Source organism: Orcinus orca, chromosome 6 (genome assembly GCF_937001465.1).
Source record: "Orcinus orca chromosome 6, mOrcOrc1.1, whole genome shotgun sequence".
NCBI lineage: Eukaryota > Metazoa > Chordata > Mammalia > Artiodactyla > Delphinidae > Orcinus > Orcinus orca.
In genome coordinates, this window is record NC_064564.1 from 13,294,411 (window position 1) to 13,321,984 (window position 27,574).

The following is a 27,574-nucleotide window of genomic DNA, read 5'->3' on the forward strand; positions in this document are numbered from 1 at the left end:
TGAAAGAAGAGTAACAAGGACACAGAGTTGGGTAATTAGTCCAAGGTCCCACAGTGAGCAGATGACAGAGCCGGGATTTGAACCCAGAGCCCGTGCCCTCTGCCTGCACCTGCTCCCTTTGCCCCTTGTCCCTCCTGGGTGGAGTGGGCTCAGTGGTTTGTGTGACTGAGTCTTGGGCTATACCTGGATAGAGGCTCCATTGCAGGCCGTCCCTAGTGTAGAGCGGGGCACGCACGAGCTTTGGTGTCCAGCAGCCTGGGGCCGCCTCCTGGTTGCTCCGCCATCGGGTCTGGAGCCTGGGCAAGTGAGTCCCGCCTGTCTGTCCTACGTGGGAACTACACCTGCCTGTCGCCTGGGACCCAGGCAACATGCAGTCGCCAGCCAGCCAATGATACTTAGTAGGAGCTTCATAAATGCTAATTCCCTTCCCTCCTCCTCCAGAGACGTGAAAACCCTGCAGGAAGGTTCCCCCTGGGACCCGGAACTTCGGCCAGCCCACCTGCTCCCTGAGCTCACCTGTGGTGCTTCCCTGGCAGGCCTGTGAGATCACCTGGTCCCACTCTTCCATTTCTTATTTTACAGATGAGCAAAGTGAGGCCAGGGAGGGGACAACTTGCCTGGGACCCGTTCCCTGGCCTGCCCCCACCCCACCCCACCCCGAAGCCTCAGCACCCCGTCTGTGGTCCGGCAGAACCCCTGGAGCTGGTCCAAGCACCCGGAAAACCTCAGCGCCAAGGAGGGGATGCTAGTCTGTGGGGACGGCCTGACCCTCCCACAGCTCCCACGCCGACCCATGCTCTCTGTGTTCTGTCCCGTCTCTCGGCAGGTATATCCGCACCATGTACCTGGGGATTCAGAGCCAGCGGCAGAAGGAACACCAGCGACGCTTCTACTGGGCTATGATGTACGAATATGCAGACGTTAACATGCTGCGCCTCCTGGAGACCTTCCTGGAAAGCGCCCCCCAACTGGTGCTACAGCTCTGCATAATGATCCAGAAGAGCCGCGCCGAGACGCTGCCCTGTGAGTCCCCTCCCCCTCCCCGGGGCTGGGGGCGTCGCCCTGACCCCGAGTCCTCACTCCCCCGCACAGGACTTCTGCGCCCCTGCGTGCGAGCCTGCCCCGCCGTCATGTGAGCAGAGGAGAGCCGGGTCTCCGTGTCCCTGGAGCAGCAGGGCGGAGAGCCCTAGTCTCCCAGTCCTGGGGGGGGAGAGGCCCCTTATCTTGGCGCTGGCCTGAGCCACGGTGTTTGCACACATGCGGGCTATGGGGAAGATGCCTTAGCCGAGAGGCATTAGCAGTGTTAGACGTTTGTAAGCTGTGGTGCTCCTGCTGTAGACCCATGTATAAAATGTAGCAGCCCCACTTATAAAACAGGCTCGAGTAGCTCTGTTCTAGGTAGATGCGGATGGGGGTCCAGAGCCCAGCGTGCCCCGCCCACTGGCCGCACCTCCCCACTCCTGGCCACTGTGGCCCCAGATGGTCTCGGAGCGCCCAGGGCCCGGTCTGGACACTGGTCTCTACAGCAGCGGGAAGCCTCTGGGGGCCACCTGACTGCCCACCTGACTTTCCACATTGGCCTCCTCTGGTAAAGGTGGAGTCTCACCCCAGGTCGCCAATGTCAGGGCAGACCCCAGGTCAGACCAGCCTGCAAGTGTCATTGTCGTGTCAGAGCCCATTTCAGCAGGGCTGGAGCCCCAGCAGGGGAGAAGGTCTAGGGTGACGAGGGGCTGGAGATCACAACACTTGGGGGGCCCTGGGGACGTTTTGCCTGGGGAGGACTTGAGCTATGTGAATTTCACCATTTGAAGGGATGTCAGGGAAGGATGATGCTCCAGAGGGTCTGGAGGGAGCTGCAGGGAGACCGTTATCGATTCTACATGTGGGAGACGTTTCAAACAGCAGGAGCCGTCCAGGGATGGAAAGACTGTCTCAGGAAGTAGAGAGCTTCCCGTCGTGAGGAATAATCAAGCAGGGCTGTTGCTGCAGGGACTCAGCCCAGAGGTTCCTGACTCGAGAGGGCTCGAGCATGTGTGATCTGGAGTAGCAAGGCAGCTGGGGCAGAGGGTCTGTTCGCCATGCCCACCTCTCCCTGGCCAGTGGGGCCTGCTGGCCTCCTGGGTCCTCACCTCTGGGCCCACAGCTCCCCAGCTGCTCCAGCGGGCCCTGGGTCCCACCAAGTTCATGAATGAGCACCTGTAGGGGGTGCTCTCCAGCGGGACACCCCCTTGCCCCACGTGGCCCCAAGCTCTGGGCTTTCACTGAACCGCTATGCCTCTTTGGTATAACGGGGGAGATGACAACCGTACCTAATTTTGGGGGAATGCAATGATATTCGGCACGTAGAACACTTTGTTACCCAGCTCTGCAGGCATCTAAGGGGGTGTGTTTCACATTGCCAGGGAAGCGGCACGGGCACAATCCTAGGTGATCCCCCATCTTCCGCCCCGTGGGTCATGCTGCCCCAGCTGCCTTGCTGAGCCCACTCTTTCTATGATCACTGCTCAGGTTAGAAATGCAGAGAGGCTGGATGTGAAGTCCCCAGAGAGGAAACTCGAGGGGCAGCCGATGTTGCTTCCTAGGGGTCCTCCTGACATGGGAGCCCAGGCGGCCCATGTCAGCAAAGGCTAAGGGGCCGCTGGGCGAGCCTTTGTCAGCAGGAGCCTGGGAGTGACAAGAGCCAGGCTACTTTGGCCTGGGGAAGCACTCCCTGGCTCTTCTGCCCACATGCCCGTCTTTTCATGGCAGTGGCTCAGAGGTTGGGGGAGCACTTCCCCACGTGTTTGGTGAGTGGAATAGTTATTTCTTGAAATAGACTTGCACAGTTAAATACATTTGGGGACTGCTGGGCCTGATAGAGGTCAGTGGCAATCTTTGCTGTTGGGTTGTGAGTCCCCAGGATGAGGGTCTGCAGGGCTGGCTGGGGTGATGGGAAGGAAGGAAACCGGCCGTCACTGTCATGGAGCATAGACTGTAAGCTCTTGGCATGTTCCTTTTTCCTTTTTTAAAAAATTTCAACCCTTTAATTTATTTATTTATCTGGGGGGCACATCGTGCGGCATGTGAGATCTTAGTTCCCCGACCAGGGATTGAACCCGTGCCCGCTGCAGTGGAAGCACGGAGTCTTAACCACTGGAGCCAGAGAAGTCCCATGTTCCTCTTTCTTAACTTCTAGAATATCTGCTCATCACTGGACCCTTGTGTTATGGTGGTAGATGCCTTCCCTCTCTTTTCCCATAAAAAGCTGCATGAAATGTATGCCCTTTAAAGAAAACCATTTTAAATAGTAGATATTGGAGGAGAGGAGAGAAAGTCTGTGAACTTGGAAGGGACGTGTTGGCGATGTGGACTCTGTGAGTTCTTAGAGGACCGTGGCCTGGAAAGATGGGGTGACTCCGCCTGCTGCTGGACAGCTGTGTGACCTTCAGCAAGTGACCGAGCCTTTCTGTTCCTCAGTTTTCTCGTTTCTGAAATGGGGATAATATTGGTACCTACCACAGAGGGTTGTTCTGAGCATTTTTGACGTGATGAATGTCGAGGGCCTCGGGCCGCATCTGGTCATTTTGTGGTTGGTGATGGTCGAGCTCTTACCGCAGATACACTTTCTGAATTGGACCATGAGTTACTAGTGAGATCATGGCTAACTGGCCTTGTTTGGTGGGCTTTTGGTGACACCTGTAATGCTAGTAGATGTAATGCTAGTAGATGGCTAGAAATGGCTAGTAGATGGCTAGTAATGCTAGTAGATGGCTAGAAAGATCACTATTGCTGTAATAGGTGAGTTTTCCATGGATCTTGTCCAATGCCAACCTCTTCCACTTTTGCCAGCTATCCACCTTTTATTCCTCTTTTATCACTGGGTTAGCAGTACAGTATTTGGCCTGCAAGATGGATTTGTATCCAATTTACCCACAAAACCAGACTCGAGTCAAAATATAACATTGGGTTAGCCAAAAAGTTCGTTTGGGTTTTTCCGTAACACCTTAAGGAATCTTACGTAAAAACCCGAATGAACTTTTTGGCTAACCCAATAGTAACAGTAATAATAAATCATGGAAATCTTATGCTAGAGTCATTTGGGTACTTCAGTGGGGTCTTCCTTAAATCTGGTGTCTTGAAAGTTTAAATAAAGATATAAAAGGGGCATGTTATCTGATATGCCACTTACACTAGTAGTGAGTCTTTTGTCTGCTGAAAGCTTCACGAGGCTTCTAGGCTGTGACAGAGTTTGGAAAACAGTCCTGAATAGTGAGAAAAGCCCGACAGAGCTGCGTATAAATTCCACCTCCACCATTTATTGGCTTTACGACACGGGGCACGTTAATTTCCTAACTGGGCTTCTTCATCTGTAAAGTGGGCATAATAACTGCTTTTGGGTGGTGGTGAAGGTCTAACGAGCTGCACGTACCCCTCTACAGCACCTTGGCTGGCGTATTATGGGCACTTGATACAGTCTGCCGTTCAACAAGATGCATTAAGTCAGGAGCCGTACTACGTGCTGAGGGTAACAGGGAACAGATGTGGTCCGGGCCCTCATGAATCTTCCATTCTCTCTTGGGAGACATAACAGAAACAGCTAGACAGCTAGCACGCTGTGGGAAGTGCCTTAAGCAAACAATCAGGGTGCCAAGACCACAGTACACGGGGTGGAGTGTGGAGAGAGCTTATCTGAGCAGGAATGTCAGAGGAAGGCTCTCCAGAGAGTTGACATTTCGGCTGAGCAGAAACACTGAGGAGCCAGCTATGGGAGAAGCAGATACAGCCTTCCAGGCAGAGGGGACGGCATGCGTAGAGGCCCTGAGATAGGAAACGCCTGGCTTGCTCTAGAAAATGAAAGGACTCAGCATAGCTGGAGGTTGGCGGTGTGGGGAAGGAGAGTGATGTGCGGAGGATGGAGGGGAAGGCAGCTTGGGTTTATACCAAGTGCCGCGGGGAGGGTTATGTAGGAAGTCTTTTAAAGAAGATTCCCTCTCCTGCTGTGCAGGGAGGAAAACAAGAGCTGAGCCAGGAACGCCGGTTAGAGGCAGCGGTGGAGGTCCAGGGGTGAAACGGTGGGGTTGGAGTGTTTGGGGGTGGAAGCCAAGTGCACTGGCTGGAGGGCTGCTCTGGAGCGGAAATCAACAAGACTTAGCAGGCCTGGTGCAGGCAGTGATAGAAGGAGGGCTGGGGGTTTCTAACAGGGTATGCTGTTAGAAATCCCCTCTACGGGGACTGGGTCAAGAGTTCGTAGCTCTGTCACCTTTCCTGGCTTTTTGGGTTTTCTGACCCTCCCACGTGAACATTGGCAGGGCTGGCGAGCGCCACTGGCGACACCCACACGGCACCTGAGCCTGCCTTTTGGGGTTGAGCTCACCGTGAGGAGTTATCCTCCTTTCAGGGCTCTGATGACCACTCGCCCGTGGCCTCACGACCCCACTTGTCAGGCACCTGCTCTGCTGTAGGCAAGATGCTGTGTCAGGAATGGGTTTGCAAAGATACCTACCCTTCGGTAGGTGTTCTTAAACACCAAGCCCTTAAGCATTGGTTTTCTTTTAAACAAACGTTGAGCTCTGAGATACAAATAGGCCTCTTGTCTTTCCGTCCCTTTGGTGTTAACCTCCCTAATAGTTTCCTTCTTTCTTAACGTCACTTGTCAGCTCCGCTTACATCAGAAGCCCACCAGTGGCGTGTACCTTAGCTTCACATTTGCTCCTTTCTCCAGCAAGAGAGTGCTGCAGAGAGGCAGGTGTTCGTCCAGTTTCTCTGCTCCCGTCTGTACCTTTTTCTTCAGCTGCCACCCCAGGAGCTCTTCCTCCTTTCCCGAGTGAGGACGAAAGTCATCCCACTCAGCTCCCTCTCCGGGCTTCCTCTCCGGATGAGGTTTCCATTCTGCGTGAGGGCTAGGCTTCCAGGTTCCGGTTCTCAGGGGAGCGAAGGCCAGGGTCTGCTTCTCGGCTGTGGGCTTGGTTAAACGGCCCTCCCTGCCTTCCCCTCCCCACAGTGAAAGACGTCCATGTTTCTCCCCTTGGGAGAGTTCTTTTCTGTAATGTGAAAAATGCTGTCCTGTCTCTCCAGTCCCGCTCATATGGACATTAGCTGTTACCCTCCAAATCTGGGACACAAAAGTTGGCTCCTTGATCATTTAGGATTTTGGTTACACTTAGGTGAAGCTGCCACCCAGAAAGTGAGGGTGGTCTGGTTGTGTGGCCCATGACCACAGATCTGTGTTCTATACCAGACCTGGGAATTTCCTACTCAACTTTCCTCATTACCAAGGAGTAAACTTTGTTATTGAAACAACCATTTCACTGCATCAAACACCATCAGATAATGAATCACCTTGAGCAGAGTTATGGGGGGTTTCGGTGCCCCCGATCCCCTATTGTGTGAGCCACCGCCTGACTTAATCCTGGTGGAGTAGCCCCCTTCTCCCTGACTCCCCCTGGCCCTCACCCCCGCCCCGTGCTGAGCTGGAGCCGCTAGCTCTGAGAGATGCTCTGGGGTTGCAGACCAGGTTGGTACCACGATCTTCCAGCCTCGGATCTCAGCTCCAGGCTGCTCGTGCCATTTCTCGGTCTTAGCCTCCAGGATAGATAAAGGAGAAGATGTGCGCTTCCCTGTTCATGCCCTTCCCCTGGCTGTCTTGCATCTTCACCTGTAACTGCAGTGAAGAGGGACACGCCTTCCTTCTCCCCCCAGAACACAGACTCGGCCTCTCTCGTTTCCCCGGGGTACGAACTCTCCCCAGCTCTGTTTCTGTCTCCTTCTGAGAAGCTGCCCCTCCTTCTTGCCCATCAGATACCCGCTTGGCGTCTACACACAGGGTGCCCTGAACAGCCAACTCCAGCTCCCAGTTCTGCTTCAGCTCCCAGTGGCTTCTTGTCAGACAGAACATTAAAACCTCACACTTCTAAACAGAGTTTGCAAGGATATTAAACAGAGACATCACTTTTGGTGCATCAAAAAGAGAGGAGAGTTCTTTTTTTTAAACTGCGATAAGAACACATGTAAGATCTACCCTCTTAACAAATTTTAAGTGTAAAAGAAAAGGCAGTATGTACGTATGAGGGAGCGTTCTTAAAGCAGCAGAAAACGTTTGAGAAAGGCAGGCTAAATCAGTTTCACTACAGTTAACACAGATGAAATAACCATCGGCCACCTGAAAATGTTTGTGCATGAAACGTTGGGACAAAGCCAGTGGGGCTTCTCGGGGGAGGCGCCGAGTGCTGCCAGTTCAGAAGCCTGAGCCGTAACTGTAACGGGGCCACTTAGTCAGTAACTGTTTATTAAGTACCTCCTATGCACCAAGCATGGTTCTAGGCACTGGGGACAGATACGAGCAATAAACAAAACAGACAGAAAGCCCTGCTCTCGTGGAGCTTGCATTTCTTGTAGGGAGAGACAGACAACGAACAAAACAGCTATTAGAAAATGGTAGGTACTCAGCAGAGCTCTAAAGCTGGGAAGAGAGAGGGGCGGGGCAGCAGAGCCGTGTCAGCCTTCAACAGTGTTGCAGGAAGGTCTCCCAGTCTTCAATGGGGTGGCAGGAAGGGGACCTCTGAGCAAAGATATGAAGGAGGGAGGGAGCCAGCCCACAGATCTCTGGAGGTGAGTGTACCAGAGGAGGGGACAGCCAAGGGCAAGGCCTTGGGCTAAGAAAGTGACTCCAGTGTTTGGGGAGCAGCCAGGAGGCTGGGAAGGTGGGTGTGTCGTGCCTGGGCTCAGCCCTGCCCCGGGGGTCCTGCCAGCAGAGCATCTCTTCCTCTTCTGCTTTGTTAAAACATTTTAAACTGCTTTATTGAGATACACTTTACATACCGTAAAATTCACCCACTTGAAGTGTACGATTCAATGGCTGTTAGCGTATCCGCGGAGTTGTCACCGTCACCACGACCAATCTCAGAACAGTTTCATTGCCCCACAGAGACACGTCACCCTTCTTAGATTTGCTCTCCTGTCTCCCACCCCGCAACTTTCCTGCATAGGGAGGCGGGCAGCTGAAGGAGCCCTGGGTCCTGAGTCCACTGTGCTAGAACGTGGCAAGGGATGCTGGGAAAATCTCTCCCATCTCATCTCTGAGCCTGAGTAATATGAGTAAGGGCAGGAGGGACTCCTGAAGTCCTTTCAGTCTGGCAGGCTGTGACTGTAAGGAAGAGAAAAGTGGGGGAATCTGAGCAAGAATCGGACAGGAGCAATGTTTAATTATTAGGCTAGACATTCACATTAGAGGCAATCGCAAACTCAAGGTCTCGTGGGAACTCCCAGCTCCAGGAAAGACGGCAATTAAGTGATCTTCAAAAGATCTTTTCTATTTCTTAAGATTTCCAAGGAAAGAAGGCCTACAGATTTCATGAATGATGTCTTCCTGTGTCACACATCTCTCACTCCTGGGGAGTGGGTGGAATGGAAGAGACCCTGAGAAGGAAATGGGGGAGTCCCTGGAAGCTGTTCTCCTTCCTGTCTGAGCCTCACCTTCTTCATCTGTAAAAATAAAAAAGGGATCCTTTCCATTCTAGACACAATTGGAGGTGTTAGGTGGGTCAGGACAACAAGAGGAGTCCTAGGGGTGAGGCAGTCACTCCCTGGCCAACCTGGAGTGACGTTTGGGTCTGACGCTGACCAGCGGAGAGCTGAGTCCTCTCTCAATTCCAGGCCCTCTTATGTGTTCAGACCCCACGTGCCCCAGGCTGCCAGACCCTGGGGTTCAGGAGCCTGCCCGCTGTACTACCTGCCCACCTGTGACTGCGTGGAGCTCATCCCCATCTCCTGCTGTTCTTGGGGACCCCATCATTCCCTTCACCCCCCCACCCTGCCCCAGTAATAACCAAGTACCTTGAGGCCTTCTCTGCTTGTCCCTCCGGTAGTCTCCTGAGACTGTCGCCTAGAAGAAAAGGTGCTGCCTCCTGTTTTGAGTGGTAACAGGTGTGGACCTGGCTTCACACTCTGATTTGCACTTAGAAGCTGCATCAGTCCCATAAGGCCCTTAACCTCTTTGAGCCTCGGGGTTCTCGTTTGTAAACCACGCATCGTAACTCCTGCCTCAGAGGGGTTTTGTCAGGAGCAAGTGAAATACATTTGTCTGTGTCACAAAGGGGGCCCCCTGGCAATCACCCATCCGAGGCCCGCTTTGCTGCCCTGCTCAGCGAGGCTCTGGCTGGGCGACGTCACCTGCTTGGCAGCTCTGCTCCCTTCGCCAGGCTGCTCGCCTGAGCTGCCGTGGAGCTCAACAGCGGTCTGAGAGCCCTCCGCAGCCTCCCGACACAGTCCCTTCCAGGGCTCCAGGGGCCGTTCCTCCTGTAACCAGGCCAGGACCGTGGAGAGTGCTGGTTCTAGCCCAGCACAGTGCTGAGGGCGCAGCAGCAGCAGCGAAGTCAGCCTGCGATGGCCAGTCTCGCGCCTCTGTCCCCCCCATTTCTCCTGCTTCTCCCTCCTCCCCACCCTTCAGTCCCTGGTGCAGAAGTGGGCGGTGCCCCTGCCCTTGGCCCAAGCCCTTCTCCTCCAAGGATTTCTCTTGCGGTGGTCAGATCGTGCGGTGACCTGTCAGGGAGACGCAGAGCTGGTTGGCTGGAGGAGCAGTTCACGGGGGAGGAGGGGGGATGTGACAGGAGAAAAGGTGGGAACTCCAGCTGTGGGCGCCAGCTTCTAGCCACCCCCCTTGCCCGTTAATTTGGCTGGGATCTCTGACACATCACTTAACCTCTCTGAGCCTCGGTTTCTCCTTTTTAAGTTGGGAATAATCGTACCTGCCGTAATCTACTCAGAGGGGATGGGTGGGGACCCTGTGAGATTAGAGGGGAAGCCACCTGGGGACTAGGGGTAAGGGTTACACATGCGGTTACTTTGTGTCTCGGGTGAGGGAATGACTTTGGGGTTTAGATTAAATTACATCATTGTAGCTTAGAATCCCAGCAGGACCCTCATCTCCCCCCACTTACAAACCTGGAATCCCAGGAACCTGCAAGGTGAGATTGAGCTGGAGATGCTCTTGCCCCCGGCTGCAGGCCTGCTTCTCTCTTGGGAGGGCATGATTGCGTGAGAAAATCAGTTAGGTTAGGCCTTTGTCAAAATAGTATAGGTATGGGCTTCCCTGGCGGGGCAGTGGTTGAGAGGCCGCCTGCCGATGCAGGGGATGCGGGTTCGTGCCCCAGTCCGGGAGGATCCCACATGCCGTGGAGCGGCTAGGCCCCTGTGCCATGGCCGCTGAGCCTGCGCGTCCGGAGCCTGTGCTCCGCAACGGGAGAGGCCGCAACAGTGAGAGGCCCGCGTACCACACACACAAAAAAAATGTTATAGGTAAGTCTGACAGTCAACGATAATACATCACACAGGCTCCCTGAAACACATCTGCACTGAGCACGCCTGGCCCTGTGCTAGCCTCTGGGGGAACAGAGGTGAGCCAGGCAGGCGGGTCTCTGCCCTTCGGGGGCCTACATCTTAGTGGAGACAGGCAATAACGAGTAACCCATGAATAATACCATTTCAAATATAATTGAGTCTATACACGTGTGTACGGGGGAATAGGACATGTAGGCACACCTTTATTGCCGTAGGATACTGTATATGTACACTCTATATATTCACCACGTATGTACATTGTACTATACACATTCTCTGTCTCTGTCTCTCTCTCTATATATATATACACTATATATAGATATATAAATATATAGTATAGTATGTAAATACATCAAAGATGTACATATATCAAATATACATTGAATATTCCAAATCCATGTTTGTGCGCATGGGTCACAAACAATAAACTAAGGCTCAGTCTGCTTGTACCAAAGCCCATGCTTTCCAGGGCATCTCACGGCCTCTGTTGAAATGCAGTCAGTCCGGGAGCATCAGGGCATTGAGACTGGTTGGCTGTTTGCTCCTCAATGAGGGTGGATTTGCTGGAACTTTCCAGGGATAGCAGACGGATTTCTTCACAGGGTGCTTCAGGCCCACCAGGATCCGGGCATCCGCGAGGCTTGTGCCAGACCAGCTGAGTGGCTGACATTTGTTCTAGACTCTGTAAAGTTTGCCTTTACCTAGTTGGCTGTGAAGATGGTATTTCGATAGCTCTGACAGCATCTTAGAAAGAAGAGGCAACCGAATCAGAGGGCTGGATTTAGCTTTCCTCCTGCCCGGTCCTTTAAATACCAGTGTTTGACCTTGAAGCTCCTTGAGAGGGGAGCTGTTGCCTTCCCCCATGTTCCCAGAGTGACCGTCAGCTCGTGGTCAGCTGCTCAGAAGAGACTCCTTGTCCAGGTATCAGACCGCAGAGAGGCTGTTCTCATGACCTCTCCCAAGGTCACTGGTCTGCGCCCCAGGGGCCTCTTTCAGGATATTGAGCAGTTCTCAGGAGGAACTCTAGAAAGCCTGAATCTCCAGCTGCTTGACACATGCAGGTTCACAGTTTGTTTGTAACTTAAGAACATTGAGGAAATAGGAACAGGAACCCCATCACAGGGTTTCTCATTCTCAGCACTAGTATATCTGGGGCCAAATCATTCTTTGCTTGTGTATTGGGGAGCTATCCTGTGCTCTGCAGAATATTTAGCAATATCCCTGGTTCCTACCCACTAGATGCCCACAGCACCCTCACCCCGAGCTGTGACAACCAAGAAAGTCTGCCAGATGTCCTGGGGGTGGGGGGCAATGGGGGAACGTAACATTCCCATTGAGGACCTTTGCCCTGCTATTAAATGGGTGATTGTGGGTGGTGTCAGCTGAACATGGCCCCTCAGGATGTCCACTTCCTAATCCCCTGAGCCTATACGTGGCACTTTATGCAAAAGGGACTATGCAGGTGTGATTGACTTAAGGATTTTGAGATGGGAGCTTATTCTGGGTTATCCAGTTGTGTCTGATATAATCAGAGGGGTCCTCATAAGAAGGAGACAGAGGATCAGAGGGACAGAAGGCGATGTGACAAATGGAAGAGTTGAAGATGCTATGCTGCTGGCTTTGAAGAGGAGGGAAGGGGCCGTGAGCCAGGGGATGCAGGGAATGCAGCTGTGGGTGCTGCAAAAGGCAAGGAAGCAGATTTTCTCCTGGAGCCTCTACAGACACCTCGGATTGGGACCAATGAAACCCATTTCAGACTCTGACTTCCGAACTGTCAGATAATAAGTCTGTGCTGTTTCAAGCCACTAAGTTGGCGATAATTCGTTACAGCAGCCATAGGACACTGATAGAGCGGGGAAGGTGGCTTTCTTTAACTAAGCTAGTGAAGCTAGCTGTTTACAAGACATGGCATCAACACCGTGGTTATCTGGGGGTTCCTTTTGTGACTTTGCTTGGGAAAGTGTATCTGTGCAGGTGACACATTTGTTGGGTGACAACTCTGCACCAGGCATGGGGATTACCGGAATGGATAAGCCAGTTTTTCTACCCTCAAGAATAAATGTTAGTGCTATCCTCAGGGAAGTCACAGTTAAGGGAGAAATACCAACATTCAGCAGAAAACGTGACTATAAAATAGTGGCCGTCGAAGAGGAATGCATAGGCTGATGTGGAGGGTGCAGAGGTGGTACCGTGCCTTCATGGGGAGTCAGAAGGGGGTCCCAGGAGGAGATGGTGCCGACCTCAGCCCTGGAGGATGAGCAGGAAAGGGGAGAGGGATGACACGAGCAAGGGCCGAGGGGCCTGAGACAACATAGCGTGCGTAGGGGGGTCCGTGTCTCTACTCACAGCCGCTCATATGTGGGCATCATACTTTGCCAAGGGCCAGGCACTGAGCGTAGCCCTTGCGTAGCCATTTGTCTTTTGATCCTTACGGTAACGTCAAGAAGAGCATCCAGTTATTGTTGCCCTTTTACAGGTGAGCAGACAGGCGTGATGCCAGCATCACTTGACAGCAGGGTGGCAGAATCTAGCCTGGTTCCAGAGCACACACTCAGAACCACGGTGCTCTCCTGCCTCTGTGAGTGCGTTAATATCACCAGGTCCTGACCACGGGCCTGGGAGCAGACACAGAGGTCTTGGGCCCCATGAGTGGAGGCTTGGATTTGAGCCCATGGGACAAGGGAATTCCTGGAGGCTTTAGCCTTGTAACCCCAGGCCATGGGGGACTTTGGAGCTGGAGATACGGGGTTTGAAGCTCCCTCTCCAACAGTTTGCTAATGTTGTAACTGTTTTAAAAGACAGGTTTTGTTGTTATTTAGGCGTCTCAAGGGCAACAGATCAGGAGACAACTGCCATTGAAAAGATCGCTTGTTACTCAGAGATCCCAAGAGGAGAGGGCATGCCACACCGTGGGGTGGGGGGCCACCTGGGGAAGCACCAGTGTCCATCCGCAGGCAGAGGGAGTGAGGGGAAAATGTGGGCAAGAGCCTTTATTGTGGTTTCCCAGGGAAGGAATGAGTGAGGCAGGGGAAGCAGGCTTAGCATAGGCTAGTCTGAATAATTTCAGGAGGCTCTGGGGCACAGCGCTGTCCCTAGTTGTCTGGTACCTGGCCCTGGGGTGATTAGGACAGGGGGATAGTGGCCCAGAGTGTCAGAGCCCAATAGAAGAGGTGTGCGTTCTGGACTGGTTGGTTTGCATATGAAAAGCACTTGTGGTTTGCTATTTTTTTTTTTTTAACATCTTTATTGGAGTATAATTGCTTTACAATGGTATGTTAGTTTCAGTTTCACAACAAAATGAATCAGTTATATATATACATATATTCCCATATCTCTTCCCGCTTGCGTCTCCCTCCCTCCCACCCTCCCTATCCCACCCTTCCAGGCGGTCACAAAGCACCGAGCTGATCTCCCTGTGCTATGCGGCTGCTTCCCACTAGCTATCTACCTTACGTTTGGTAGTGTATATATGTCCATGCCTCTTTATCGCTTTGTCACCGTTTACCCTTCCCCCTCCCCATATCCTCAAGTCCATTCTCCAGTAAGTCTGTGTCTTTATTCCTGTTTCACCCCTAGGTTTTTCATGACATTTTTTTTTCTTAAATTCCAGATATATGTGTTAGCATACGGTATTTGTCTCTCTCTTTCTGACTTACTTCACTCTGTATGACAGACTCTAGGTCTATCCACCTCATTACAAATAGCTCAATTTCGTCTCTTTTTATGGCTGAGTAATATTCCATTGTATATATGTGCCACATCTTCTTTATCCATTCATCCGATGATGGACACTTAGGTTGTTTCCATCTCTGGGCTATTGTGAATAGAGCTGCAATGAACATTTTGGTACATGACTCTTTTTGAATTATGGTTTTCTCAGGGTATATGCCCAGTAGTGGGATTGCTGGGTCATATGGTAGTTCTATTTGTACCTTTTTAAGGAACCTCCATACTGTTCTCCACAGTGGCTGTATCAATTTACATTCCCACCAACAGTGCAAGAGGGTTCCCTTTTCTCCACACCCTCTCCAGCATTTATTGTTTCTAGATTTTTTGATGATGGCCATTCTGACTGGTGTGAGATGATATCTCATTGTAGTTTTGATTTGCATTTCTCTAATGATTAGTGATGTTGAGCATTCTTTCATGTGTTTGTTGGCACTCTGTATATCTTCTTTGGAGAAATGTCTATTTAGGTCTTCTGCCCATTTTTGGATTGGGTTGTTTGTTTTTTTGTTATTGAGCTGCATGAGCTGCTTGTAAATTTTGGAGATTAATCCTTTGTCGGTTACTTCATTTGCAAATATTTTCTCCCATTCTGAGGGTTGTCTTTTGGTCTTGTTTATGGTTTCCTTTGCTGTGCAAAAGCTTTGAAGTTTCATTAGGTCCCATTTGTTTATTTTTGTTTTTATTTCCATTACTCTAGGAGGTGGGTCAGAAAGGATCTTGCTGTGATTTATGTCATAGAGTGTTCTGCCTATGTTTTCCTCTAAGAGTTTGATAGTTTCTGGCCTTATATTTAGGTCTTTAATCCATTTTGAGCTTATTTTTGTGTATGGTGTTAGGGAGTGATCTAATCTCATACTTTTACATGTACCTGTCCAGTTTTCCCAGCACCACTTATTGAAGAGGCTGTCCTTTCTCCACTGTACATTCCTGTCACCTTTATCAAAGATAAGGTGTCCATATGTGCATGGGTTTATCTCTGGGCTTTCTATCCTGTTCCATTGATCTATCTTTCTGTTTTTGTGCCAGTACCATACTGTCTTGATAACTGTAGCTTTGTAGTATAGTCTGAAGTCAGGGAGCCTGATTCCTCCAGTTCCTTTTTTTGTTCTCAAGATTGCTTTGGCTATTCGGGGTCTTTTGTGTTTCCATACAAATTGCAAAATTTTTTGTTCTAGTTCTGTGAAAAATGCCAGTGGTAGTTTGATAGGGATTGCATTGAATCTATAGATTGCTTTGGGTAGTAGAGTCATTTTCACAATGTTGATTCTTCCAATCCAAGAACATGGTATATCTCTCCATCTATTTGTATCATCTTTAATTTCTTTCATCAGTGTCTTATAATTTTCTGCATACAGATCTTTTGTCTCCTTAGGTTGGTTTATTCCTAGATATTTTATTCTTTTTGTTGCAATGGTAAATGGGAGTGTTTTCTTGATTTCACTTTCAGATTTTTCATCATTAGTATATAGGAATGCCAGAGATTTCTGTGCATTAATTTTGTATCCTGCCACTTTACCAAATTCATTGATTAGCTCTAGTAGTTTTCTGGTAGCATCTTTAGGATTCTCTATGTATAGGATCATGTCATCTGCAAACAGTGACAGCTTTACTTCTTCTTTTCCGATTTGGATTCCTTTTATTTCCTTTTCTTCTCTAATTGCTGTGGCTAAAACTTCCAAAACTATGTTGAATAAGAGTGGTGAGAGTGGGCAACCTCGTCTTGTTCCTGATCTTAGTGGAAATGCTTTCAGTTTTTCACCATTGAGGATGATGTTTGCTGTGGGCTTGTCATATATGGCCTTTATTATGTTGAGGAAAGTTCCCTCTATGCCTACTTTCTGCAGGGTTTTTATCATAAATGGGTGTTGAATTTTGTCAAAAGCTTTCTCTGCATCTATTGAGATGATCATATGGTTTTTCTTCTTCAATTTGTTAATATGGTTTATCACATTGATAGATTTGCGTATATTGAAGAATCCTTGCATTCCTGGAATAAACCCCACTTGATCATGGTGTATGATCCTTTTAATGTGCTGTTGGATTCTGTTTGCTAGTATTTTGTTGAGGATTTTTGCATCTATGTTCATCAGTGATATTGGCCTGTAGTTTTCTTTCTTTGTGACATCCTTGTCTGGTTTTGGTATCAAGGTGATGGTGGCCTCGTAGAAGGAGTTTGGGAGTGTTCCTCCCTCTGCTATATTTTGGAAGAGTTTGAGAAGGCTGGTGTTAGCTCTTCTCTAAATGTTTGATAGAATTCGCCTGTGAAGCCATCTGGTCCTGGGCTTTTCTTTGTTGGAAGATTTTTAATCACAGTTTCAATTTCAGTGCTTGTGATTGGTCTGTTCATATTTTCTATTTCTTCCTGATTCAGTCTTGGCAGGTTGTGCATTTCTAAGAATTTGTCCATTTCTTCCAGATTGTCCATTTTATTGGCATAGAGTTGCTTGTAGTAATCTCTCATGATCTCTTTTATTTCTGCAGTGTCAGTTGTTACCTCTCCTTTTTCATTTCTAATTCTATTGATTTGAGTCTTCTCCCTTTTTTTCTTGATGAGTCTGGCTAGTGGTTTATCTATTTTGTTTATCTTCTCAAAGAACCAGCTTTTAGTTTTATTGATCTTTGCTATTGTTTCCTTCATTTCTTTTTCATTTATTTCTGATCTGATTTTTATGATTTCTTTCCTTCTGCTAGCTTTGGGGTTTTTTTGTTCTTCTTTCTCTAATTGCTTGAGGTGCAAGGTTAGGTTGTTTATTCTAGATGTTTCCTGCTTCTGTGGTTTGCTATTTTGAGGAATTTGCTAAACCTGGGAGGGGCGGTCCTTCCAGGATCCACAAGACCCCACAAGGCAAACCATCAGAATAAAAGGACATGCTTCGTGCAGTAACTAGACAGATCCTTTTACCTCTCTGCGCCTTGGTCTCCTCTCCTATAAAATGGGACACCAGTAGACACTTCAGGGGATTATTGTCAGGATGAAACGAAATAACTTAGGCGAAGTATCTGGCATAATGCCTGATGCATTGGGAACATTCACTGAATGTTATTCCTCTTCATCTCCGTCTTCTACCCTCAAGGTTTTCTTCTAAAGGACACAGGCATAAATGAAGGCTCCCGGGGAATTCCCCTTTCCCCGGGGGAAAATAGCGGGAAGGGAGATGGCTGGTGGGTCACAGACCCCTTTCCCTATGGGCCCCTTTGAGAATCAGGACAGCTGTGGACTGTCTCGTGAGAAAAATACCCACACGGTTTTGCACATAGTTTCAGAAGGACCTGACCAATTGCTGCACTGCCCTTGGGGGCTCACATGCATCACGGTACCTACGAACTTAAGGAAAAGGGGAATGAGTAAGAGAGAAAGTGTATGGAGGTGGTGGGAGATGCCAAGGTGGGAAATGAAGCCTGGAAGGTGGGGGAGGCATTGGGGGGTTGCAGTTTTCAGTGTGCTGGCCAGCGATGGCCTGGCTGAGAGGCCGAGCTCTGGTAAAGGCCTTAGTGAGGTGACACTTGGGGACCTGGGGAAGGGCCCCCAAGGTGGAGGACACAGCCAGCGCACATGCCCTGAGGCGGGACTGTGCCTGGACCACGTGGGACAGAGGGGGAGCGAGGGGCTGGCGTGAGGCGACCCTGGAGCAGGAAGGGGCCGTCTCATGTAGGGCCCAGGATGAAGGTCTGGTGCCATGAGAGGGACTTAGGTTTGAGGCCATCGGAGAAGGCAGGTGGTGAAGGGCGTGGGTGGGGACTCCATGGCATACACTTGTAACTCCAGGCAGTGTCGCGAGGGGCCCTACAGGCCGTATAAGGCCACGGCATTAACCCTGAGCGAAGCGGTGTGTCAGCAGGAGAGGCTGGCCGTGCCGGGTTTAGAGGCCAGAACCATTGCCCTGGCTTCAAACAACTTCAGTTCATTTCTTGCTGTTGCGCATCTATCACAGGTCACTGCGGCGCGGGTGAGGGAGCATGTCCTTCCTCCTGGATGTGACACACACATGCTTCTGCTCATGTGCCAGTGGCTGGGACAGGTCACGGGCACAGCTGAGTTCAGCAGGGCGGGAAGGCATAGCCTCCCTGGGAAAAGGTTGAAAGTCAGGCACCGTTGACAGGCCGCCATGCCTGGGAGGCCACGAGGAGAGACGTACCTCAGCTTAGTCACTTAGGTGGAATTGCGAGTGGCCTGTCGGGACGAGGGCAGATGCAGGGAAACCCACTAGGAGGTCCTCCCAACAATCTGGGCAAGAGAGATGAAAAAGAGGTGTCACCACCTCTGCACTTACGGGCAGGCTCAGGGAGGGGCCTCCAGGGTGGGTCCTCGGCTTTGCAGGCCTACAGATTGGCCACCGGTGCTCACAGAGATGATCAGAGGGGCTCGATTACCAAATTGATAAGAAATTGATGTATAAACCTGAATGCTAATTCCTTCACTTATGAATGGGGATGGGAAGACATGCCCTTCCAGTGATTCAAAAGAGAATCTGAGTTTGGGAGTTAGGTAGCCTGTGTTCAAATCCCAGTTCTGTGATTTCTTAACTACTTGATCTGGAAAAGCGGCTTAGACTGTGAGCCTTCATTTCTGCATCTTAAAATCAGCCTCAGATACATTTATAGGGAAGAATGATCCGGTTAATGGGTGTCACGGCATAGAGTCTGGGCCAAGGTAGCTGTTCAGTAGAGGGGCTTTTATTGTTATGGAAACTTATTAGAGATTAGCAGGTGACATAATGAGCCTGAATTCAGAGTCAATGAAGAGATCTGTCACAGAAACCATGGTAAGACAATGCTCTGTAACGGAGACTACTGCTGTGGTGGCCCGATTTGAATTCTGTCCCCCGTGGACCATCTCCCTGACGTTAAGGAGCATGTTAAGGTATAATTTCTCAGATGTCAGCTCTCCTGAATTATTCCAATCCTCCCTTCCTTCCTATGTTTACACCACGCCACCCTGACTGGCCTTGGGCTTTTTCAGGTTGCCTCAGCCACCGGTGTGTCTGTCCTGAGGGTTACATCCACAGGGATGGATGCTATCTTTTATTATGACCCTTCCTAAAGGTCAGTCTGGAAATGTCAGGAGTGTCTTAAGGTGACCCCATGTGGTAACCTCACGTGGGGATCACACTCTCTCCAAATGGGACTAAAATGAATATGTCAGTGCTTGCAAAAGTCTATAGCTCAAAGAAAACTGTTAGACCTTAAATTATTTACTGTGGATGTATTTTCAGTGTAAGTTGAAAAAAGAGATTGATTTCTTTGTTGCTGCCACATCAGACTCACAGAATATAATTCTGACTGATCGCCAGGCAGTGCGTCTGACTTGCTTAGAAGTGTGGAGTAGGAATGTGGAGGAGAACATTATGAGGCTCCTCTAATCGGCAACAATGTTCAGCAAGTGTAAGGGGTGTGCTGGTAAATGCTTAACAACCAGTTCTTAGCAGGGTTGGAAGGAACCCTAATTTGTAGCATTTGCCAATTTCTGTGGTGTAAATATTCCCACCACACCTATTTCAGGCCTCTCACATGACATCAGCCAGCCCACAAAATTCCTGCCAACTTGACAACTGGATCTCGGAAGCCAGGATGACTGGCCCCAGCACACAGACCGTGAGTGAGGAGTGAGATAATCCCAGGGGTCGGTGGTCGCACTCTTGCTTACTCCTGTGTAACCTTGGCCAAGTTACTTGATGTCTCTGAGCCTGGTTCACAGATGGCATCCTTGAGGCTGGTTTCCTTTCCCTGGTGGCCCGGGTAGGAAAGTACCTTTGTATCATCACTCCCTTGCTGTGTCTCCTGGGTGGAGGTTAGTACAGGAGACAGGCAGTGATGCTTAGAGAGCTGTGCCCACAAATGCCTTATCTTTTTTCTGAGAGCATTTCTAAGCACAGACTGGGCTTTTTTAAAATGTAGGAAGATGAGTGAAGTTTGATGGGTGGAAAGAGAAGAATTGCCCGTCTAATAGGAGCTCAATCTGGAGAAAATAGACAGTGGAAATTAGACGAGCAGGTGGTGGAGTTCCCCCAAACCTTAGCTTCAGTGGTAAAAGGAGGGAGGAGGTGAGGGCTGAGAGAGGCAGATGTTGACCTTGACGTGTGGATAGACAAATAGCAACTTGAGCCTGTTTCTTGGTTTGGGGAATCTCTGGGGGACCCGCCCATGGGGGTACAATGCCATATAAATCAGGTGAGTCACAACGGGAGTGTGGCCACATCCACATCTCTTAAATTCAGATTCAGTCTCCTCACCTGTAAAACGAGGATAACAGCCCAGCAGGGAAAGGATGCCATAACTGGGGACTAGCTAATGGTCAAGTGTGAAAGGCAGAGTAAATCCAAATGACAGATGGCAGAGTCAGGGGGAGATGCATGGACCCAGTCCTCTGAATGCCACCCTTAGGAATTGGTCGTCAACCTCACCGAGAGCTCTCGGTTGTGACTCGGGGGTCAGGAGTGAAGGGAGGTGGGAGAGTTAAGGGAGCAAGGAGGTGATCCTCGAGAAGGTTGCAGAAGAGACGGGAGAGGTGTGATCTCACGGCAGAGGGTGCAGGGTCCAGGGGGCTGTTCTTTGTAAGCTGGCGGCGCTTGCCCACGGAGACACGCTGATAGGAGGGAGCTGGGAGCTAGGAGTCTGCACGGCTGACTCTTCTGCGCCTGCTCTGCTCTGCTCAGCGCCCCATCCAGTCCCTCCTCCTCGAGTGTTTTCCAGTGTGTGATTTAGCAGTGGGACCAGAAGGGAGCTCTTTGTGGCAGAAGGGAGAACAGGGCAGCTGGTGACAGGGCCGGGCATTCACCGCCCCTGCTCTGGGAAACAAAGTCCAGCAGTGGACCCCACTCGCCCAGGCTCACAAACAGCCTTGGGGCCAATCCAGGTGCTCCTGCAGCTTCTCAGAGGCTCCTTGAACCCGCGTGCAGCGTTCCCCCGGCGAGACTGTCTCGCGATTTGGTTTCTCCTCAAGTCCCCTTTCTGGCTCCCATTCACTGGCCCCCAGTGCCGCTCTGCTCTGGTCCATCCGGGTCATGGCCCTGCTTCTTCTTGCCAGACTGCAGCCTCCCTACCTCACCCTGATGACGGCCCTCCTGCCACCCTGGTCCCTTCCACGGCATCACACCTTTCCTCCTGGTTCCTCCACTTCATCTGCTCCCCACCCCTCTCTGATTTTAGGGTCCCGACCTTCCCCCTGACACCCTGTCACTCTGTCTGCTTCTCACGTGGTGGGACATCCACACTCATTTTTTGCTTTGCTCCCCAACTGGCAACAGTTCAACTGACAGTGACCCTTGGGTATTGCAGGGACACCACCAAATTGGTGGTGACGGTGACTTCCCAGAGGACTGGCCCTCCTTGGTCAAGGGCCTCCAACTGCAGGCTGCAGCCCCTCATGCTCTTGCTCCGTTGGTCATAAGGTGTGGACATCCTGTTTCCGGAAACCTTAGCCCCTGGGTCTGGTGATCAGAGCCCCAACGCCCCTGTCCCAAGCCTTTCTCAGGGAGTGGGCCCCACGAGGCTCTGGCTTAGTGACCTCCCAGATGGTGGGGCTGAACTTGGTTCACCCAGTGGGCCAGCTGCAATCCCCCCTTCCTGGTCTGCAGCAGGAAAAGAGAGCAAGCCGTGAAGGTCACTGCCCAGAACTCGTCACAGCCGAACGTGGAGTGTTTTACAATTTCCAGTCTGATCTTTGCAATGCAGAAAATGATGGAGCTGTAAGTGAGAGGAATCATAAATGTGCCCAGGCCTGTCTGAGAATTTCACTGGGGGCCACGAGGCTGCTTCCACAGCCGGTTGCTGTGGTCTTGGGGTCTTGGCCAGGATAATGCATTGACTTTTGGGTTGACCTCGGGCCAGACAGAAATCTTCCAAGTGAGCCACTGCAGGAGGAAAACCCTGCACTTCCTCCCTCTGTAATAATATACGCTGCAGGCCTTTGAAGATTAATCACTTAACAGAGGGAAAGTGATCTCAGTTAATTCTGCTGGAGTCATCTCTTTCTTTGTGGCTTGAATGTTACTTTCCTGAGGAAAGTGGAAGAGAATTCAGATTTGGTTTTTAGCTCCATACTCAGGGCCCTCTCTCAGATACCTGTAGGTACTACACCTCCCATCCACTCTTGGCAAAAGATTCAAACCCTTTACACCCAGAGGGCCCAATCCCTTCTAAGACCAAATCTGGAGGGTCCATTTAGTACAGGGGCTACTTTCAAGGCCATGGAGTCTGAGTTTCAATTCCAATTCTACTTCTTGATAGAAGTATGATTTTTGAAAAATATCTTGTTCATCAAAAAAATGGAATTGGAACACTGTATCCAATATCACAGACTAGGTGGCTAAAAACCCAGAAATTTATTGTGTCACAGCTCTGGAGGCTAGAAGTCCAAGATCACGTGTCGGCAGGGTTGATTTCTCCTGAGGCTTCTCTCCTTGACTTGCAAACGGCCGTCTTCTTGCTGTGTCCTCACGTGGTCTTTCCTCTGTGAGCACATCCCAGGCATCTCTGTGGGCCCAAATGATCTCTTCTCATAAGGACAATAGTCATTAGGGTGGATTAGGGCCACCCTAATGATCTCATGTTACCTTAATTGCCTCTTTAAAGGCCCTATCTCCAAATGCAGTCACATAGTAAGGTCCTGGGGGTTAGGGCTTCAACATAAGAATTTGGGGGTGGGAGAGGTGGGGACATTGCCCATAACAAGTACCTACATCACAGGGTTCTTCTAAATAAGATACATGCTCAGTGAATCATGGTGTGTAGTTTCTCTGGGGTAGCCTCTGTTTCCTGTTGGATATGTGGGTTTGAAGTGGGTGGTCTGTGAAGCTCCAGAGGATATAACGTTTGGCGATCTACAACTTCACCATGTCGGGAGCAGATGAGGCAGAGAGGTAAGACGGGGGCTGGACATCAGCCAGCCCACAGGCCCCCGGCCAAGTGTCAGCTCTCGGTCCTCCATGTGACTGTCTCCCGAGCCCCCCTTGTAATTTAGCAGTGATGTCTTATGACGTTTGCGGAACATTCACGCCACATCCTAGAGAGAACTTCCAGAAGTGCTGACCGTGGACCGTGTGTGCGTCGGCTTAGAGGGGAGTGATTTCTGCAATACCCTGAAACCACAGGCATGGATCTGGAAGTGGCGTAGGTGACCCAGAAGATAGATTGACGATGAAGGATTGAATTTCGCTTCACCAATGTGGTCAGTGGACGTTTGAATTCCTCTTTGCTCATTTTGGGCATGGATGGGGCTACCATCACAGCACACCGAACAATGAAATCAGGACGGTGACAGCAGAGGGGCTGTCCTGCTTCTGCACCCCAAGTTTGTTCAAGAGCACACTCAGAGTTAGACTGGATTAGACCGCGCTTCGGCAAAAGCTAACTTCTTACTTCATGAGCTTGTGCTTTTCTGCAAACAGGGGAAGTAATACCTTTTGCTTTATTAGAAGAAACAGAAAAATCAAGCCTTCTTTCCATTCAGCTGCTGTAGAGATCCCCCTGATCACTGAGGGTCGGTAGCACCTCTGAGATGTATCACTTTCAGCATCAAGAACTGGGTTCACCAGGAGAGGGGTAATGCCGCAAAGAAGCTTTCCGACGATGCTCCAGTGTTGGCAATAAGCCTGGCCCAGACGATCAAGATGACTGCACGCTCCCTGCCGTCCAGAAACCTACAGCCTAAATCGCGTGACTCCCAAGGGAACCCATTCCCCTCCCTGCCCCAGCCTCAAAAGAACACGAACACAGGGGGCTCTGAAAGGTTAGCATAGCCACTGTGACATGGTCGCAAGAGACCACATGGCTTCAGCAGAGGCTGGTGGAAATGCCCTGTGTGTACAAAGGGCAAAGCAGCACACACATAAGTATTGTGTTCAGAACTTTCCAGAAACGTGAGAGGAAAATCATCAGGTGTTTTCAAGATTGGCTTCTATGGAGAAATTGGGATTGTTTCTTCCCTGTTTATTTTCCACATTGGCTGTGATTCTTGCAAACGCAACACATACTCATTGTCACAGTTAACCTTCCAGGCTTTTTCTGTGCACTGCCAGCACACTGGTTTTTGGCATCAGACTCTAATGTTCTGCAAGCTGCAAACCGGTGCATCTCCCTGAAATGTCGGAAGGGAGGTGCCGCGTGGGCTGGGTGGGGAAGGACAAATGCATGGGGCGGGGGGGAGGGAGCGACAGAGGACTTTGATCCTTCACTGAGGGTCAAGTGGAGAGGTGAGGAGGGGCCGGGGAAAGACCAACAGAAGGCTGGAGCTCTGGGCCAGCTTCATGGGTCTCTTGATGAACGAGGCTCCTGGATCTGACCTTTGGCCTTAGGAGAGAAAACGACCAGGTCACTTTGATGTCAGCCTGGAAGAACGCCGTAGGGGAATCGTGCTCTGGGGTGAAGGTGGGGACTTTGATTAGGAGATGGTGGCCCATGGGGTAGTATTCAGGGCTCCAGCTGAATTTAGCTGCATTTAATTCTGAAATCTGGGGAGAGAAGAAAAACAAAAGAGGCACTAGACGGACTGAGTGGAGATAATGCTTGAAGGAGCAGAGGGGCAAGGGGGTCTTGCTCCAGAGGAGATGGTATGACGATGCCTGACTTCATGATTGCCTGCTCATGGGTGGATTTGGAGAGACTCCAGCCACTGTTTATTGTGTTTAGATTGACTGAGTTACAAATATCACATAGGCAGCGTCATAAATAAAATTGCTCGACCGTCCGTTGGGATCAGACACATTCACTTGCTCGTTGAGGAGACATGTAGGTAATGATGTGCAGAGGCCTTGGAGAGCTCACCGGGCTAGGGAGGGGAAAGGCATCCCCAAAGCCCAAGTTACACTGCTCATTGCAGGACAGAAGCAGAGAAGGACAGGGCCTCACCAGTCAAGGCCTCAGGGAACCTTGAGCAGTGGCTGATTGGAGAAGGCAACAAGGAATGTGGGGAGACCACGAGAGACAAGAGCGAATGCGAAAGCAGTCAGAGAAACACAGGCTATCCCCGGGTCCTTGATCAGGGTGGCCTTAGGGAGTGGATGGGGAAATGCCAGATAGAAGAAGATCCCCTTAAGGGCTCCTTGGCCTTGAGCGAGCTGGCGAGAAGGGGAAGGGTGACTCCAAAGCCTTCTCAAAGTAGAACAGTTGTGCAACTTGGGGCGTTAGCAAGCTCTCGGTCTTCACAATCGGTGATCCCGTCTGCTGGCTGCTCTGAGAGCACAGCCTGGTAGTGACAAGGACGCCGACCCCGCCGTGAGCTTATGATCTCTTACAATAGAACACGTGGGGTCCCTCCCACAGCAGAGGTGATGAGCCAGCACAGCGGTCCTGGCTCTCCAGCCCCTTGGCAGGGCACGCCAACCTCAGCTTCACTCTTGAGCCGCGGGTCTCCAGAAGTTCTGGACTGGGTCGTTGACACTGAAGCTAGATTTCACAAGCTGTCAGCTTAGGGGGCAGCCATGGCCTCCAAGTTCGGGTCCTGATTTTGTGTTTCTTTCTCCCTCCTCCTTTAGATCGTGGTGTGTGTGGGCGTCTCCTCGGCTGGCAGCCCTGCTGTGCCCGGCGGTTGAGGTCCACGGTTTTGACTGTGTGGGTTTGTGTCTTTCCGGCAGGTGTCTCCTCTGTGACTTCCCTGATGTCCCTGGCTTGGGTGCTAGCCTCCTATCACAAGCTGCTGCGGGACTCCAGGGACGACAAGAAGAGTATGAGCTACAGAGGGGCCCTCATCCACCTCTTCTGGCGCCTCTTCACCATCTCATCCAGAGTTCTCTCTTTTGCCCTCTTTGCTTCCATCTTCCAGCTCTACTTCGGGATCTTCGTGGTGGTTCACTGGTGTGCCATGGCCTTCTGGATTATCCATGGCGGAACAGACTTCTGCATGTCCAAGTGGGAGGAGATCCTCTTCAACATGGTGGTAGGGATCGTGTACATTTTCTGCTGGTTTAACGTCAAGGAAGGGCGGACTCGATATCGAATGTTTGCATATTATACGATAGTCTTGACCGAGAATGCTGCCTTGACGTTCCTTTGGTATTTTTACAGAGACCCGGAGACCACTGACTCCTTTGCGGTGCCAGCACTGTGTTGTGTCTTTATTAGCTTTGTGGCTGGGATTGCACTGATGCTCTTATACTATGGTGTGCTGCATCCCACGGGGCCGCGAGTTAAGGTCTTGGCCAGCTCCTGTTGTGCCGAGCTGCTCTGGGGCATCCCTTTGCCCCCCGATGTTGAGCCCATGGCGCCTCAGACCCCTGGGTACCGGGGGACCCAGGTCACGCCTACCAGAGCCGTAACGGAACAACAGGAGGATCTCACGGCTGACACTTGCTTGCCCGTTTTCCAAGTGAGACCCATGGGGCCCGCTACCCCGTTGGGGCGTCCTTACCTCCCAGAAGGGCCCCTCATTAAGATTGACATGCCAAGAAAGAGATACCCAGCTTGGGATGCTCATTTTGTAGACAGGAGATTGAGAAGGACTATTAACATTCTGCAGTATGTCACCCCCGCCGCGGTAGGCATTCGGTATCGAGATGGACCGCTCCTTTACGAGTTGCTACAGTATGAGTCTTCACTCTAAGAGCATCTTGACCCAAGTTGAGAAGGGGACCTTAAGTTTGGTTTGCGGTAAACGCCGCTTGCAAGAAATATAACTCCTCCCTTCCTTCAATACACAGAACTACCACCACCACTACCACCACCACCACCAATGCTACAAAAAACAAAAAGAAAATAAGTCACAACCCCTTCAGATAAGCTTTCTTTCCAGTCGCTGTATGTATACAAAGATATTCTCTATGTTTTGTAAGTAAAAACAAAAAGAAAACCTTTCTTTTGTTTTTTACACATAAGTAACAGTATTGAAAAAAAAATCCCACACTATGGTTCATACGGTGGAGAAGAAGGAGTTGTCTCCACTCCAAAAGAAAAACAAAGTTTTATACCTTTACACCAAGTGTAGGTCATTTACGGGATTGGTGCTGATTGAAAGAACAAAACAAAACAAACACAAACAAACAAACAAACAAAACCTTCAACTGCCTTATGCCCTTAGGTGCTGAGTTTCATTAAGTACTGTCACGTTTTCTCATGCAAAACTCTCTGGTGATTTTTGCACTGGGAGAGGGAAAATTAAACAATCAAATGAAACCAATCTAGAAACGGAACAAAAACCAACCAACCAATAAAACACAAAGCAATCATTCTTCCTATCTGATGATTTGTATTGAAGAAAACAAATTGACCAAAAGCAAAAGCATAGAAACCCCTCCCTCTTTTTGGTTTCTCTCCCCCTTCTCCCGTCCCTGCCCCCAACTTCTCAGCCCCTTCTTGGAGCCAAAGGGCCATTTGAAATTCAGATGGTTGGAAAAGCTCCTCGAAGGCTGATTAGGTGCCATTTTAGCGTTCACCTATTAAGAATCACATTTGTTTCCTGGTGAAAAAGCAAAACAGAACAAAACAAAAACCACCCTAATAATTCGATGAGAAAAGGAAATTCTAAAGCAAATTAAAGGAGATTTCCATATATGTAATCAAAGAGAATCAGTAATAATAAAACTCAGCATAGTAGCAAAAA

The 27,574-nt window shown here is 50.3% G+C and overlaps 1 protein-coding gene across 1 annotated transcript; it reads left to right on the forward strand.

The window, feature by feature from the left end:
• The first annotated feature begins 826 nt into the window (after positions 1-826).
• Positions 827-27,574, forward strand: LOC101288658 (XK-related protein 6). The gene is made up of 2 exons (XM_004270719.4): positions 827-1,023; positions 25,614-27,574. The coding sequence occupies exons 1-2, from the start codon at positions 840-842 to the stop codon at positions 26,576-26,578; spliced, it is 1,149 nt and encodes a 382-aa protein (XP_004270767.2). The 5' UTR covers positions 827-839; the 3' UTR covers positions 26,579-27,574.